At 39.5% G+C, this 16,018-nt stretch overlaps 2 protein-coding genes across 2 annotated transcripts in view; both read left to right on the top strand.

Annotated features, from left to right (window-relative positions):
* The first annotated feature begins 201 nt into the window (after positions 1–201).
* Positions 202–12,429, top strand: ak4 (adenylate kinase 4). Its single transcript, XM_061034984.1, has 5 exons — positions 202–884; positions 1,870–1,989; positions 5,826–5,998; positions 8,628–8,746; positions 10,214–12,429. The coding sequence occupies exons 1-5, from the start codon at positions 743–745 to the stop codon at positions 10,338–10,340; spliced, it is 681 nt and encodes a 226-aa protein (XP_060890967.1). The 5' UTR covers positions 202–742; the 3' UTR covers positions 10,341–12,429.
* Positions 12,430–13,746: 1,317 nt separating this feature from the next.
* The window catches only part of dnajc6 (DnaJ (Hsp40) homolog, subfamily C, member 6), a 46,761-nt gene continuing 44,489 nt past the window's right edge, over positions 13,747–16,018 (top strand). Inside the window, exon 1 of the mRNA XM_061034564.1 lies at positions 13,747–14,029. The gene's annotated coding sequence lies outside the window, so the exon portion shown is untranslated. The remainder of the gene's footprint in view (positions 14,030–16,018) is intronic.

A 16,018-nucleotide genomic window follows, 5' to 3' on the forward strand; every position in this document is an offset into this window, starting at 1 on the left:
AGACAGACAGATAGATAGATAGATAGACAGACAGACAGATAGATAGATAGATAGACAGACAGATAGATAGATAGATAGACAGACAGACAAACAGATAGACAGATAGATAGATAGATAGACAGATAGATAGAAACTACAATGTGGACTATTACAGTTCCCTCCTCCCTTTTACACATTTTTTTTTAATTGAGGCTTTTGTACATAACTTGCTTCTAAAAAAAACTACAGTAACCAGTTTACCCTTTCAAAGTTCATGCGAGTCAGTCATCCGCATTTTTTCTGGATGATGTGCGCAGAAAAATAGGGCGTTGTGGCGACTCCCTCATTCATTCGCAGAGAGAGAGAGAAAAAAAGTCTCTGTCCTTAAAGACGTAGACGACCTGAATGTGTTCATAAACGAGCCGAAAGAGGGAGGGGGGGAAAAGGAAAAACGAAGAAGGAGAAAAATAAGAGCAGGACATCTCCAACGTGCGCAGAGAGTAAAAGGCTCTGCGTAAAGAAGCACAGACTCCAGAGAGATAAGCTCACATTTACACATTGGCAAGAGAAGTTTTAAAAAAGCCATCCAGGCGTGGGAGTTGTTTGATCAGTTGAGCAACTGACCAAGAGTTGCGTTAAGGAGAAGTAGATTTTTCGCGTGGAAACAGGAAAAGCGTCGTTTGTGCATCCAAGAGGAGTTTTTTTTGTTTATTGTTGTTGTTGTTGTTGTTGTGTGTGGCAGTAGCTCGTGTTTGTGGAGGACATGGCTAAGTTATTTCGAGCTGCCATCATGGGTCCACCAGGATCAGGGAAAGGAACGATTTCCAAGAGGATTGCGCAAAGCTTCGGCCTACAGTACCTGTCCAGTGGCCACTTCTTACGAGAGAGCATAACGGCGAACACAGGTAGGATACCTCTGCCTTTAAAACACGCTACTGTAGCCCACACGTCAATACAGGAAGAAGCCATGCAGTCTGCAGAAGAGAGCTCTTATCTCGAATTCTATGAAGTTAAACCACACGCGTCATTTTCTGTGCTTCATGCGTGCATTTCTCTATTTTGTATCTTCGTCTTTTGTTGTCATGTTTAGACTCACAACAGACATTCATAGCGGAATGACGATGTGAGGTTTGCAGGATGTAGTGGGAAGAGTGCATTTCCTGATATAAAATCCCCTTTAGAAACCAATTTGAAAGAAAAAACTTTGATTATTTGATTATTTGACCATTTTTACTCATTTTTTTGTCTTCATAGTTTTGATCAAGTGTTCAAAATGTAAGCTGCTGCAGAGGTTTCCATCGTCACAATAACTCATTGTTAGTCCAGTTAAAGACCCCCCCCCCTAAAAGATTTATGTACACGTAGCATGTAACTTCCTCATTAGAGCTGCCCAACTGGACTCATTTAACTCCTGGCATGATGTGCCAAGCTCTTGTGTTCTGATAATAAAGTTGGAGTTCATTGCAAGAGAGCCTCTAAGTGAAAACATGTGGGCTGGGGTTTGTCATTTACTGGGTTTGTTTCAGTAAAGTTGCGGCTTTTGCTGCATAAAGTTTCAGGATTCAGACATCCGGTGAGTTGAGTGTATGTTTAATGAAGGCAATGACTTGGCAGAAACATTGCATTCATTATTCATAGAGGTGCCAGTTTGAACTTCTGTGGAAATGATGGGAGAGGTTCCAGGCAGGAGGGTTGGAGTGAGAATTGTAACTCAAGATGCTCTAAATGTTACCGAGCGAGTTTTTTGTTTATGATGGAACATGCATTAAACAAGACGTGTTCTGTCTTGTGTTTGGATTTCACGAGCATGAATCAGACACGACCAATCAATCAATCAATCAATCAATCAATCAATCAATCATTAACACTTTTCTGTGTGTTGTGTGTCAGAGGCAGGTGTGCTGGTGAGGAGCTACGTAGAAAGAAGCCTGTTGGTGCCGGACCATGTGATGACCAGACTGATGCTGCCCAGACTGGAACATCTGATTGGCCACAGCTGGCTGCTGGATGGTGAGAATAAAATAAAAAAAGTTATTTTTTCCCTCCCCAGTAAGAGTGTCCATGTCCTTTTGTGTTGTATTGTACGCCTGCTTTGTGTGTTATTTATCCCCACAGCAGCCTCTTTATCTTTTGTCTTGATCGTTTGTCGTGAGGGAACATGATCGCCATGAAGCAGTGTCATGGTTTGTTGTGGCAAGAAAGCTCCTTCAATCTGATTGGACAAGCCAGGTTCCACCCCCAAAATGCCCAAACTGATAGCCATCCTAGAAGCAGGGACATCAGGAAAGCATTAGTTGTGTTACACTTCTGCGTTTTCAGAGGCATCCGCCCCCCTTTAGGCTTTAGGGCCACATGCAGTTCCACCAAATCTTCAAAACTAAGGAGCAGCCTTAGTCAGTGGAAAAATACTCTGTGCATTATCCTACATGTGTGCGAAATTAGCAGGTCTGTGCATGCTCATGCTCACTACTGTTACTCAACTTTAAGCAGACATCAAGATTGAATTAAGATGATTATGATTTGCTGTCAAAACCAGGAGGTTGCTCAAGTTCCCTTTTTGTTGTTGTTGCAAATTTCCCAAGTCAGTCTTACTCATATTCAGTGCCAAACTTTTACTCAGTGAACTCTGTTTCTGTGTCTATTTTTTACAGATATCAAATCATTAGAATATAACTTTTAAAAGTTAAAATACAAAGGTGCATGTCTCATTATCTCTTGTCTTTTTTAAACATGTTATCCTGCAACATAAGATAAGATAATCCTTTATTTATCCCACAACGGGGAAATTTACATTGTTACAGCAGCAAAGATTGCGAACAAAAAGTGAACACAGTACAATTTAAATAAAAAGAGAAAAAATAAGAATGTACAAAAAAATAGATACCACAATATAGATAAAAACATTTTTATCAGATATATCTGTTATATCAGACGTGTTTGCTCAAGTTAAATATTATCTCCTATCCTGGACAGAGATGCCAAACATTGATGAAACAAACTGGTTGGTACTTGAAAAGCGTCCACTAAACAGATAACTTTTTGTTTAGCGAGGGAACAGGGCAACCACGTCAAGGTTACGCACACACAAACACACTTGCACACACAAATAAACACTCATGGAAACACACAATCGTCTATCAGTATGTCGTGTTTATCTCCATGACTGGGTTTTTTATTCCCCGGAGAATATTTATTTAAATGATATTCCTGCATCGACACTCTCGTGCATATTTCTCTTTCCATAATCACACTGAATTTTAATGTCTCACATTTTCCGCTCTGTTTGTTTTCCCCCTCTCATAACTTTTAATTGGTGCCTTCCCGTTACTCATTTGTCAACATGCACAGCTTTCTGGTTAGAGAGATTCAGCAGCTCTTTAATGGTCAAACAAAGGAAGCTACAGTTCAGAGTGGTTGCCAGTTTCCGCTCCAATCCAGAAGGGACCAACAAAAACTGAGGAGAGGGCCAAATGCTTGTAGCTCATACAGCTTTTGGTATGAGACAGACAATATCTTTTAAAGGGGACATATTATGAAAAAATTTTGAACATATATTTAGGTAACCTGAGAGTCTACCAACCCACAAAATGTGAAATAAATCCACCAATCCATTCGTTTGTTTGTGGTCTGCATAAGTCTTACAACACAGAGAAAAATGCTCCGTTTCAAATTTTCTCTCCTTGTGATGTCACAGTGGGATTCTGGTAAAAAAAAAAAAAAAAAAATCCCCTCCCCCTCCCCTGGTATCTCCACCCATGGACTCCACCCCCAGCCTAGAACAAAACTTTTGCACAGGTCGGCCATTTTTATTCTCGCTACAGAGGAGTGATGTCTACAGGGAAAACTCAGGGGGCGGGGCTCATTGCATTTAAAGAGACACACACACCAAAACGGAGCGTTCTGAGAGAGCTGGTTTATACAGGGTCACAAACCTCCTCTGGTGCTTGATTCATGTTATATTTTGAACAAAGCACAGCACAGATGTTTCATTTAGACCACAGGGGGAATGTATGAAAAGGTGGAGGAGGGGAGATAACATGCCCTCTTTAAAACTATAGGACCAGTTTTTACAACAAGCCAGCATTTGGACACACTTTGTCTCCATACTGACCAGTCCCTGTGTCATCTTTACACCACTAGGTGCTCATAACATAAGTCCCCTACCCCTTAAACAAGGCCTTGGATACCTGCTCTGTAAGTAAATTGACTGCTGATGTCCCAATAGAGTTTGAGGATATGGCACTAGATGAAAGGTCAGGATTATCTCTTAACCTTTTCATCTAGTGCCACCATTGGGTTGACACTTTTGATTTGGCTATCCCCTACATAACATTTACGAGGTTAAGGTTGCACCTATTAATAGCTCAATATTTGATAAGAGGAGGGGGCACATGTTTTATACTGACATTCAAGGTTCCCAAGCAATGACTCCAAATGACTTGAGATCCTGCAACTTAACTGCTTGTGCCAGCGTGAGGTTCACATCGGGGGCTTTGAGGTGAAATGTCTCCATAAGTATCGGATGGGTAGTGCAACATTGGATACACAAAGTCACGTTCCCCTGAGGAATCTTTCCCTCTGTAACCATCAAAAGGTCAGAATCTCACTCTACCAGTGCTATGACTTATTAAGCAAATATGTGTCATACTAATGTGGCAGTCCCATAAACCTCAGTTAAACTTTGACTTTGGTGTTGATTATCAAATGTTGGAATGCTGACAAGCTTGATTAAGAAAGCAAACATACCTGTTAAACTTTAGCGTTGCCATTGTTAGCATGTTAGCATTTAACTTAGTGCCATAGTGCCCGAGGACAACCTCCGAGTGCTGCTAAGGTGACTCTTGTCTCTTGTTGTTCATCAGCGGCAAGTCACTGAAAGTTTTTTTGTTTGTTGTTGATCACAGCCAAAGATCATTTCACTGGGAAACTGGAAACAGCTTGAGTTTGAGTTTTGTCACTGTCAGCTAGCAAATCTGAAAACACACAGGACATACATTGTATAATTATTATTATTTTTTTTTCAAAGTCAACTTTATTGTCAATTTCAAAATATGCCAGACATACAGTGGAATCGAAATTGCGTTTGTCTCCGTCCCACGGTGCAATACAACCAAAATAAGATAAAATAAAATGAAGTAAAATAAGATAAATAATATTTTACAGTAAGAAATTCTAAATTGTGCAAAAGGTACAAAACAAAATGGTAAATAAAATTTAAAGAAAAAGTAAACTTGTGCAATATGTGCAATGTGCAGTAAACTGAGTGTACTTTTCAATAGATATACATATAACCGTCACTGTGAATATATATATATATATATATATATATTATTTAATTTAAATTATAATATACGCACACTTATTTATGTAAATACTGTAATTGACCCATCTGTCACATAACTGCATTTTACTTATTATCATGTATCTTCAGCATCTTTTGCACTGTTTCATGTTTAGTCATGTAAATATTAGTCTTTTTCTTATTGTGTTTATTGTTGATATTTAATGTTGTACCTGTACATAAGAGAGAGCACAGTTCACCCAAGTTAAATTCCTTGTGTGTGTAAGCATACCTGGACAATAAATCTGATTCTGATTCTGATAAACATGAGCTTCTAAATATGTGTAATGGCTCATCCTATTCTCTTATGTATGTCTTCAATATGTCATTTAAGATGATACATTTGACTCAATCAGTGCATAGTCTCAATCTAGAATAAAGACGGTCATACTTAAACTTAAAATATGAATGTCTCCCGTCGAGCATTACCTCACACATCCTCCCCTCTGCTGTCTGTCTGTCTGTCTGTCTGTCTGTCTGTCTGTCTGTCTGTCTGTCTGTCTAGGTTTCCCCCGGACTCTGGCTCAGGCCCAGGCTCTGAACAATCTGTGTCAGCTCGACCTGGTCATCAGCCTCAACGTCCCCTTCGAGACCCTGAAGGACAGACTGAACGACCGCTGGGTCCATCCAGCCAGCGGCAGAGTCTACAACATGGGCTTCAACCCGCCAAAAGTCAAGGTCCGCTCGCTGTTAAAGGGACAGTACACCTACAATGTTTGGAAAACCTTTTTTGTTGCACTTCGGTATCTTCTCCTGTCCTTCCCCACGCTATCTTTGTTTGTGTGTCTTTGTTTGTCCTATTCCATTTGAATGATAGAGCAGCTTTATGTCGTTCATCCAGAATCAGCAGCTGAGTTCATACCTTACGTCGCCTCTTATACGGAGAAAACTGATTCTTACTTTCACAGACAAAGTCATGTTTGACGTTTTCAGTCACAGTTTCAGACACCACTCTGTTCATGTGACCTTAAAGAACATTATCTGATTATACGATCTTGATTTTTTTTTTTACACCTTAAGTAACCCCTCACAATGTGTGTGAGTGTGTTTTGAAGCTGGTTGGAATTTAAAATCAGGGTTGAAGCTTGTATAAACGACAGATTGGAATCAGATCAATCTCGTCACTATGGTTACCCGCCCTCCTGCATGACAACAACAACAACCCTCCTGCTGCTTTTTAGCTTCACTTCCTGTGTCCCTTCTTGTCGCACTGACTGATCAAGCTATTTCATTTTTTTTATCTTCCTTAAAGACTTTATATGCGATTTTTTGATCCAGCAGATGTCGCCCTTGAGCACCAGCATGAAACCAAAACAACTCGCGGTGCATTGTTGTGTTAGCATGCTAATGCTAGCGATCTTTATTATGCTCGTATCTTCACACTGCATGTAAATTTACCTGAAATGAGCGTGATCTAGAAACACAGTTAAGCAGTGAGTACAGTATGTTATTCTTCTTTTCTCTAGTCCCTCAATTAAACAACTTTTATACACGAGGGGAGGAGTCAGCCGGCCGTCTGGGCGATGTAAACAAAGTGAAGATAGGACTCTGAAAACATCACAGACAGTGGGACTCGGGTGTTACACCCATTGTAGACAGTCATGACTCACAGAGTTATTTTCAGAGGATATACTTGATTTCTATTATATTTAAGTGTGAAAAATCACATAGAAAGACTTTAATTAAATCCAAAGCGTTCATAAAGCACTTCTAGAAAGCAGGTTTACAAAGTGCCAAAACAGTAGTGGATAAAAACATACTTACAGGGGCCTACAAAACACAAGTGATCAGCAACGTTTTTTACATGACCTATATTCAGGTGAAGACAACTTGTATCCAGGAGTTTAAAGTTTTAACATCACATTGAATCAAGACGAACGATTAAAGAATCTCAAACTTTTTCCTGAGAAGAAAACCTGACAATGACATATAAACGAGAGTGGGTGTTTTCATGATTCTTATAAACACACCAGGAGCGACCCTCTTAAGGGAATGAGTAAGCAAGTAAAGAACTAGTAAAAGCAAATTCGTGGGAATGAGACGTCATTAGAGAAGTTTAATAGCGACCACAAGGGAGTCATTTTGTTTTGATTTTGGCGGCCTCTGTGGACAAAAGGGGGTTTTGTTTTTCAGGACCCTTACCCTGAGGGAACTTTCTACAGTGACATAAAACCAAGTCACAGGATGTTATTCTTTAAAAATAATCATAATAACACACATTTGTCTAAGAAGAAGAGGGCCAACTCAGGACGCGTCTTTTAACCCTCAGCCTTTTAGAATCCTGTAATTCCCTCCATCTGTTGAATTAACAAGCAAGGCTAACTTGTGTTTTTCCTTTGATTTATCTCTACCACTGTCCAATGTAGTTTTTTTTTTCTCTGTCAGTTCTTTCTTCTCTTTTTAAGATGTATTTTTGGGGGCATTTTAAGCCTTTATTGTAGAGATAGTCCAGCGGACAGAGAGATCGGGGAATAACATGCGCACCCTAACCACTCTGGCACCAGCGCCCCAATTCTTTACTTTTTTTTATTGTTGTTGCAGATTTCACTTTAAATTCAACTCTCATGAAAGAATAGCAGAAACAACAGAAAGAAAAATTCTCTTTAGAAAAATCTCCTCCTGCTCCCCTTTCACTGGTTAACTCACCGATCAATGCAAAACTTTGCTCAATCATTTTGACTTATATTTTTTGTAGAACTTTACCTGGTTACCAACATTAGGAGTACATGCATTTAAATAATACTTATCCAACTTGCTATTGATTTACTCTGCACATGAAGATGATACAGAGGTACACTATAAAAGTGAGACTGTTTCATAACCAGATGAAAACTGTGCAGCTGCTTGAAAAGAGGAGACTGATGAAGGCTTCTGGTGCCCTCTGTTTCCAGTATATATATATATATATATATATATATATATATATAAACCACCTAAGTTGCTACATAACTCTGAGGACAAGTAATATTGAATCAGTCTGTATTGCATCATCACAGAAAATCAGTCCAATGAAAACTTGTTTGGGGCAATTTGACTTATTTTCACAGAATGTAGAAAAAAAGAGAAAAGAAATGAAGCAATTTTAAGCTACATGGGAGTTATTTGAAACCAGTACATCTCCATGAGCAGATAGCGTTTTTCATTGTATTGTGCATCACTGGTTCAAGCTCAAGTTTCATGACCAATGTTCCTGTAGGGAGCGGTTACTTTCTGATGCATATCAGCTCCTGAATATTTGAAATTGCAATCAGCTGTTGGATCTTTGTTGCATGCATGACATGACCTGACTTTGTGTTGCACCCCTCAGGGTAAGGATGACATCACCGGGGAGCCGCTGATTCATCACGACGATGACAAGCCAGAGGCCCTGATGTCCAGACTGAGACACTACAAAGACGTAGCCAAGCCCGTCATAAACTTGTACAAGTGAGTTAATTTTCTACCTTCACAAGACTGATTAAACAGACGGATCATCTATGAGAACAAACAGTTCTCAGTGAATAGTTTTTATTTTTCCAATGTTATCCTTGCAAGGAATAATGGTTATATTGTGTTAAAGAGAGAGAGAAAAAAAGCATCCATATGCAAAGTTGCAGAGAGAAATCAGACGCACTCCTGACAATTTCTTGAAAAATTCAGGCCAGACTGCCTTATTCACACGCATCCCCCACACAAGTGTGATGTTGTGAGTGAGGGTCTCACTCTCAGGAGGCAAGACGGGACGTTAAAGGCTTTATATGTGATTTTTCACACTTAAATATAATATAAATCAAGTATATCCTCTGAAAATAACTCTGTGAGTCATGACTGTCTACAATGGGTGTAACACCCGAGTCCCACTGTCTGTGATGTTTTCAGAGTTTTCAGAGTCCTATCTTCAGTTTGTTTACATCGCCCGGACGGCCGGCTGACTCCTCCCCTCGTGTATAAAAGTTGTTTAATTGAGAGACTAGAGAAAAGAAGAATAACATACTGTACTCACAGCTTAACTGTGTTTCTAGATCACGCTCATTTCAGGTAAATTTACATGCAGTGTGAAGATACGAGCATAATAAAGATCGCTAGCATTAGCATGCTAACTCAACAATGCAGCGCGAGTTGTTTTGGTTTCATGCTGGTGCTCAAGGGCGACATCTGCTGGATCAAAAAATCACATATAAAGCCTTTAAATAGATGCTGTGGAAATTCAAGATGGCAGTCAAAGCAACAGAGTCTGATGCTATAATGAGTTTAAAACAATGCTTCCTCCTGTTGTTAGACATATTTGAAGTTTGAACAAAAGAGTGGGAATGAACGTACTGGAGAGCAGAAAAGAGTTCAGAAGCAGCTTCATTATGGAAAAAAAAGTTGGTTGATTCGATATAAACACAATCAACCCGAGTCGTTTTTTTCTTGAATATTAGCTACTGCCTTCACACAATGACTCACCTCGACTTTGTGCTGAAATTTTTACTAGGGTGTAAAAAAAAAAAAAATGAAGCCGTTTGAGGTCACACATGCAGCTCAACCCCCTGGGAGTGTTGTGGGAGTGTTGTGCATGTGTGAGAACATCATGCTTGTATTTGCATAGTAACTCCCCACCAGTTCAAATTGTGGCAGATTTTAATCTGGAGTGACATTTAAGACACATCAAATGTGATATGACTGGTCAGAATTAACTGCAGAAAAACAAAACAGACCAGTATCTAATCAAGGACCAGAAGCTGTCCACACTGCTTTAAATAAAAACAGAAGGAGTCAAGAATGTGCACAGTTTTTATTTTATTTTGGACACTTTGGCCTGCAGTCTAAACATGGCTCATACTGCCACATTCTGCCACTCAATCAGTCCGTCTATAATTCTTCAAATTGAACCCTTTTCCTTGTTATTCATTATCTCATCTCTCCCCTCAGGTCACAGGGAATCCTGCACTCGTTTTCCGGTACAGAGACGGACCGGATCTGGCCTTACATCAACTCTCTGCTCAGCACCAAGATGCACACACAGCCAGCGGACGCCGTCCAAACGCAGACACCCTGACACCCCTCTGAATGAAAGGACCACAGGGGGGGGGGGGGGGGAGACATCGACAAACAGCCGGAGGACGCCGGATGATGATTCTTCTCCAATCGCTGGTGACAACTTTCACTTCCCTCATGCGTAATGAGGCGTATACACATATTGGGGGGAAAAAAGGACGATGATCAAAACCGTAGTCATCCAACTTGTTTTTACATGTCGGTTGGTTGTGTGTGCAAATATTTCAAGAGCTTTATCGATTGTGTTGATTTCTGTTATCGTAGTGAAATGTTCAGATCCTCCTATGCCATATCCAAAACTAGTGTTTCTAAATTATGCAAGCGTTCACTTAGTCAGCAAATTCTTCACCTTTTTGGTCCTTTTTTTTGTTTCTGTTCTAACTCCCAAAAAATTAAATTAGGCTCGTTCAGGAACGCTGCAGAAGAAAAACTGAAGGCTTAAAGCGTAGAAACTCAAATTGTGAAGTAGGAATCACTTTTATTTTGTTGTCTCCAGTGGCACAGAGAATCCTACAGTCGAGACCAAAATGCAGTGTCACACTCCACCACATCCTAGAAATGTATTGTTGTAAAAGAAAACTTTAAAGATATCAGACATAGGATAAACTACATTAACAGTCTGTTTTGTACACATTTTATGAGTGGCACTTTAAATTAGACTTTTGCAACGAAGAAGGAAATGTAATGCTGTAAATATATAAAAAATGGGCTACACAGTGTTCGAGTTCGAGCTGTCAATCAGCCTTCAAGCACAGTGTGACATTCAGAAACTGGGGAGTTGTAGTTTTCAGTGAGCATTGACAGAATCACTGAGAATCTAAGTCTTGTACATGAATCATTTGGCTACATTTTCCAAGATTTGTAATCCTGTGTGAGCCCCGAGTGCTGTGTAAAATGCTGTATATAAGGCCTATAAAATCAACTGTTACATATGCAGAACCAGTTTTTTATATCCACAGTGTCATCAGCTCAGCGTCTCTAGATGTACATCCATCAGCTAGGTAAACATGGTGCACTTTTTAAACTGCTATTCTCCACTTTTGTGCTGGATATGCTGCAAAATGTTACACTGTCTGCACTGACAAACACACACAGACGGATTCCACTGGTGCTGGTACCTGCACTGCTGCTCACAGTCACTCTGCATCTCGCTCTGTGGCTGGGATGAAGACCAATGCACAGAATAAAAAGAGTGCCTTCAACGTCGTTACATTCCTTTGAGATGTATACAGTTGCCGTGAGATTTGAATCACCAACATGTCACTGATTATTGTGTGTATATATATATGCTTTGCAACGTTTGTTCAACTTTAAAGGCTTTATATGTGATTTTTAACACTTAAATATAATAGAAATCAAGTATATCCTCTGAAAATAACTCTGTGAGTCATGACTGTCTACAATGGGTGTAACACCCGAGTCCCACTGTCTGTGATGTTTTCAGAGTTTTCAGAGTCCTATCTTCAGTTTGTTCACATCGCGCAGCGCGACTTGTTTTGGTTTCGCATATAAAGCCTTTGAAGTACCGCTGGATATATATGTGGAAATAATAGGCCACTTCTCTGATTCTTAAGCATGATTACGTCGTCGCTGTAAATGGTTGAATTGTTTGTTTTTCTTCTCGATTTTTTTAATGTATCATCACTTTTGCGGCCTGAAAACACTTTTTTTTTTTTTCCAACTTCCTCACTTGATTCTGATCCATCATCTGAAGTTTAAAAAAAAAAAGAAGTCACAATGTCACCAAATGGCACAACATGTGAGTTAACAACACAATAAGTTAAGCACAATCCCTAAAAAAAAAACCTGTGCAATAAAAAAGCATCCAATAGGATTTCATTGTGCAGCTCTGTTGATGCTGGCTCTGCAGTTTTAAAACTACATTTGAACATTTTTCCACCTGAAATCAGTTTGATGACACAAATTAGCAAATGTCCCTCATTCAGGGAGGGGCACTAACTTTCTTTTATCTTTGTTTTTTTTGTTTGGTGGAGTTTTCTTTTTGTGTGTTTTGTACAGATTTGACGGCTTGTAAGAAAGTTTGTAGATCAAAAAATGTAAAGATGAATAAAAACACTCAGTAAAATGTTCTTTGTTCGATCATGTGAACTATAACAGATGCTTTGGTGGGATGGGTTTGTAGGAGAGGTCTGATTTACACTTTGGTTTCTCTGTAGCGGATCACACACGCCTTCTGGATGCTCAGTCGTGGAAGTATTGCACGACCACACCCCGCGGCCGTTGCATAACACCACAGTGGGTTTTTTTATGCTGTCTAAACATGTTGCTTTCGGAGAACAGTTCAAACTATTTTCTCAAAGCTGCTTTGACTCTCTTTGCACATGATTGAAACGATACTGTTTACACAAAAGCATAGTGCAGTCACACATCTGTACGGTTTCTTTGCCATGCCTTAAAAATAAGATAATTCATATTAATTCCTTATGTCTTAGTCCAAACAAACTGCAAGCAAATGTAAGCATGAGTCACAAAATAACATGGAAGGAATTGTTTAAATCCTCAAATCAAACAAATTTTTTTTTTTACAACTTTCAGAAACTCCAGACGTGATTTATAACTTTAGCAGTCTTTCTTTCTCTTTTCTTTCTCTTCTCTTTTCTTTCACACATTCACAATAACAGTTGAAGCGTTGCTCCTCCCTTTTCTGCTTCTTGATCTTCCATAATATCATGTGAGAGAAACAGGAAGCAGCAGCAGCAGCAGGAGGAGGAGGAGGAGGAGGAGGGTGTGCTGACGTGCACGGAACACAAAAGCTGTGGTGGATATTTCAAACAAAGTAGGCTACAGAATAACATGCACATGCACACACATCCATGCACACACGCACATAGGAGTACTGTCTATATATCCCCTCCTCTCTCTCTCTCTCTCTCTCTCTCGTCTAATCCTCTCAGATCTGTAAATAAACCCCATGTGCATGAAGCAGTGCTCGGCTGTGAGGATTACACCCTCGCTCGCTGTGTTTACCTCTGACAGAAGCCTCTCAGCTGCTGTTTTTTGCATCTTTACTGCATAATTAAATATGAGTGTGCAGAAGGGTTTGTGTTGCATTTTTTACTTTTTTATTATTCTGATTCCTGTTGAGGAAGGGCGCCCTCTGCTGTTTTGAGGCAAGATTACAAATGACTACGTTTTTGTTTTTTTGAACCTCCATTATAACTTGAATTCTATTGGTGCATTTCACTTGAGCTCTCCTGTATCACATTACCATTATTTCATGTCAGCCTGTTTGTGAAGTCCATCCCAGGTTTTGCGCGTCTTCGCTTGCAACTCCCGCAGCGTGCGCTAAGCGGCGCTGTTTCTGCTGCACAGATATTTAAACCATCACTCTGCCTCCTGCCTCGTCGTTAAACCTCATCCACATCATATACAGATCTACCAAACGCCATCGCGGCGGGTACCTTGTTTTGTTGCCCCATTTGCCAAATAGTGATTATATGATGATACCGTATCCTGATGCTGCTTCTGTAAATCTAACGACAGGTTGATTTGGAGCGGGGGCAGTGTGTGTCAGGGGGTGGGGGGGCGTTTTTTTACGGTTTGACCTTTGGGCTGGCTGCTGCGAATGACAAATCAAAGGTCGGTGTGAGCGGAGCCTTGGGTTTTAAAAAGGCATCTTCAAGCAAGACGGCGATCCAGAGAGAATGGTAGTAAGAAGCGCTCTGACAGGTAAAGCCGATCTGCAGGATTCTTATATATCATGTCTGATAATCTCTTGTTTAAATGTGAGGCATGTTAATTGGCTCAGTGTTACATCTCTGAGCGGGGCAGAGGAGAAGAAGAAGAGAGAGTGAGCATCACGAGCTGTTTTGAGGTGTTACGTAATATCAGGCTACCTCTGGAAAAATCACTCCCCCCCCCACACACACGCAGTGCATCTGTGCTCAGTGGAAACAGAGGTTACGATCAAGATGCACCTGTTTTATGATGATTCTTTCTTCAATTTCATCTAAAAATCACAACCTTGGTAATGTTTGCGTATAGGGCCTCTGTTTTTGCTTTACGCGCACACGAACATAAATGACATCATTTTTGTTCCGGAGGTTTAGATTTATTATAAACTAACATGGGAGTAATTTGCGAGTGTCCCCAGGGCTAGATTAAAATGTATGAATGTCGGCTCTCATTTCAGCTCATGGTTTCAGTAAAGGCATTCCAGGACACATCACATTTTAAAGGCGCATCACACATTTTACGCAAATAGATTTATTCTTTGAAAAAACGGTTTTCGTCTTGATTTAAGAATAACACTATTTTTTTGTTGTTGTCATTTTTAGACCTGATTGTTATTTGTTGAATCTTAAACTGTCAGAGTAACCAGAAAAAAAAACAGCATCATGATCAAAAGCTAGCTCTCTTACTGTCCAATGGCATACCACCACCTGCGTCACGCACGTCACGTGATCAGCTTAACGCAGCCTGCTGTGGGGTTTTCATGTGATGATCATAAAGTTGACTGAGTCACCTTTTGCTGGCTTCATGTGTGGTGCAGTAAATAGTGACATATTGGACGGAAATTCAGTTTTTAAAGTCTCAGTGAACCGGAGGAGAAAGACCAGACATATGAGGGGAACATAATTAATAATGTGGTTATCTTTGGATTCTAATTGTAGATGTATTATGTGATGGCTGCACTAAAATGTTGTAGCTGAATGTAATTTAAGTTGAGCTCATTTTTAATCAGCATTATCATGATGCATGTTGGTAGTTTGTGAATTCTCCATAGGCTACATATGGTTATATTAAATGACTGTATTTTGTGTTATTCATCTAGTTATCAAAATAAATGTTGTGGAGTAAAATATGCAATATTTCTCTATTGGACTAGAAATATAAAAAAAGTAGCAGAACATTTCAAAAGGCCTACTAAAGTGAAGAATCAGAAACAGTTGATTAACCACAGGGGAGTTTGGGCGTTACAATAGCTCCTACACAGAATATATGTGTAAAGATAGAAGATACGGGGGGCAGATAGTCTAATAGTGGTTAGGTTGAGTGCCCCATGTTTTGATGCTGTAGTCCTCATCGCAGCGGCTGTTGGTTCAAATCCGAACTCGCCTCCCCCTCTGCATTTAACCGCCCACTCTCTCCTCCCAACATTTCCTGTCTCTCCTAATAATAATGTAATAATAATAATAGTAATAATAATAATAATAATAATAATAATAATAATAATAACTTTATTTATATAGCACCTTTTAAAAACACAGGTTTACAAAGTGCTTTGACAAACAGCAAAAACAAGAACAAACTAAACCAAACACAGAAGAACAGAAACAACAGCAAGAACATAACAAATGCAAAATACTAAAAATAATTAAATACAATTCAACAGAAAAGAACCCATATACTCTTCAGCTGTTCTATCAATAAAGGCAAAAAGGCCCAACAGATAACTTAAAAGATAAAAGTTAGAAATATGAAAAATGTAATTTATATGTACGATAAAACTCAACACAATATACAAAAGTAAAAAGGAATATAGTAAGAAACAAAGCAAACAGCCTAGGAAATATGGCATTATATGAAAACACATATATATGAATCTGAACACACGTGTTGATCCAAACTTTGATTCTGCACAGATATGTGCCTCAAAAGTTAACATTTGACTCCCTTCAGGATTAATATAACGGGGAGTGGAGATCTATTCACCAA

The sequence above is a fragment of the Labrus mixtus genome, chromosome 3 (assembly GCF_963584025.1).
Source record: "Labrus mixtus chromosome 3, fLabMix1.1, whole genome shotgun sequence".
Lineage (NCBI taxonomy): Eukaryota > Metazoa > Chordata > Actinopteri > Labriformes > Labridae > Labrus > Labrus mixtus.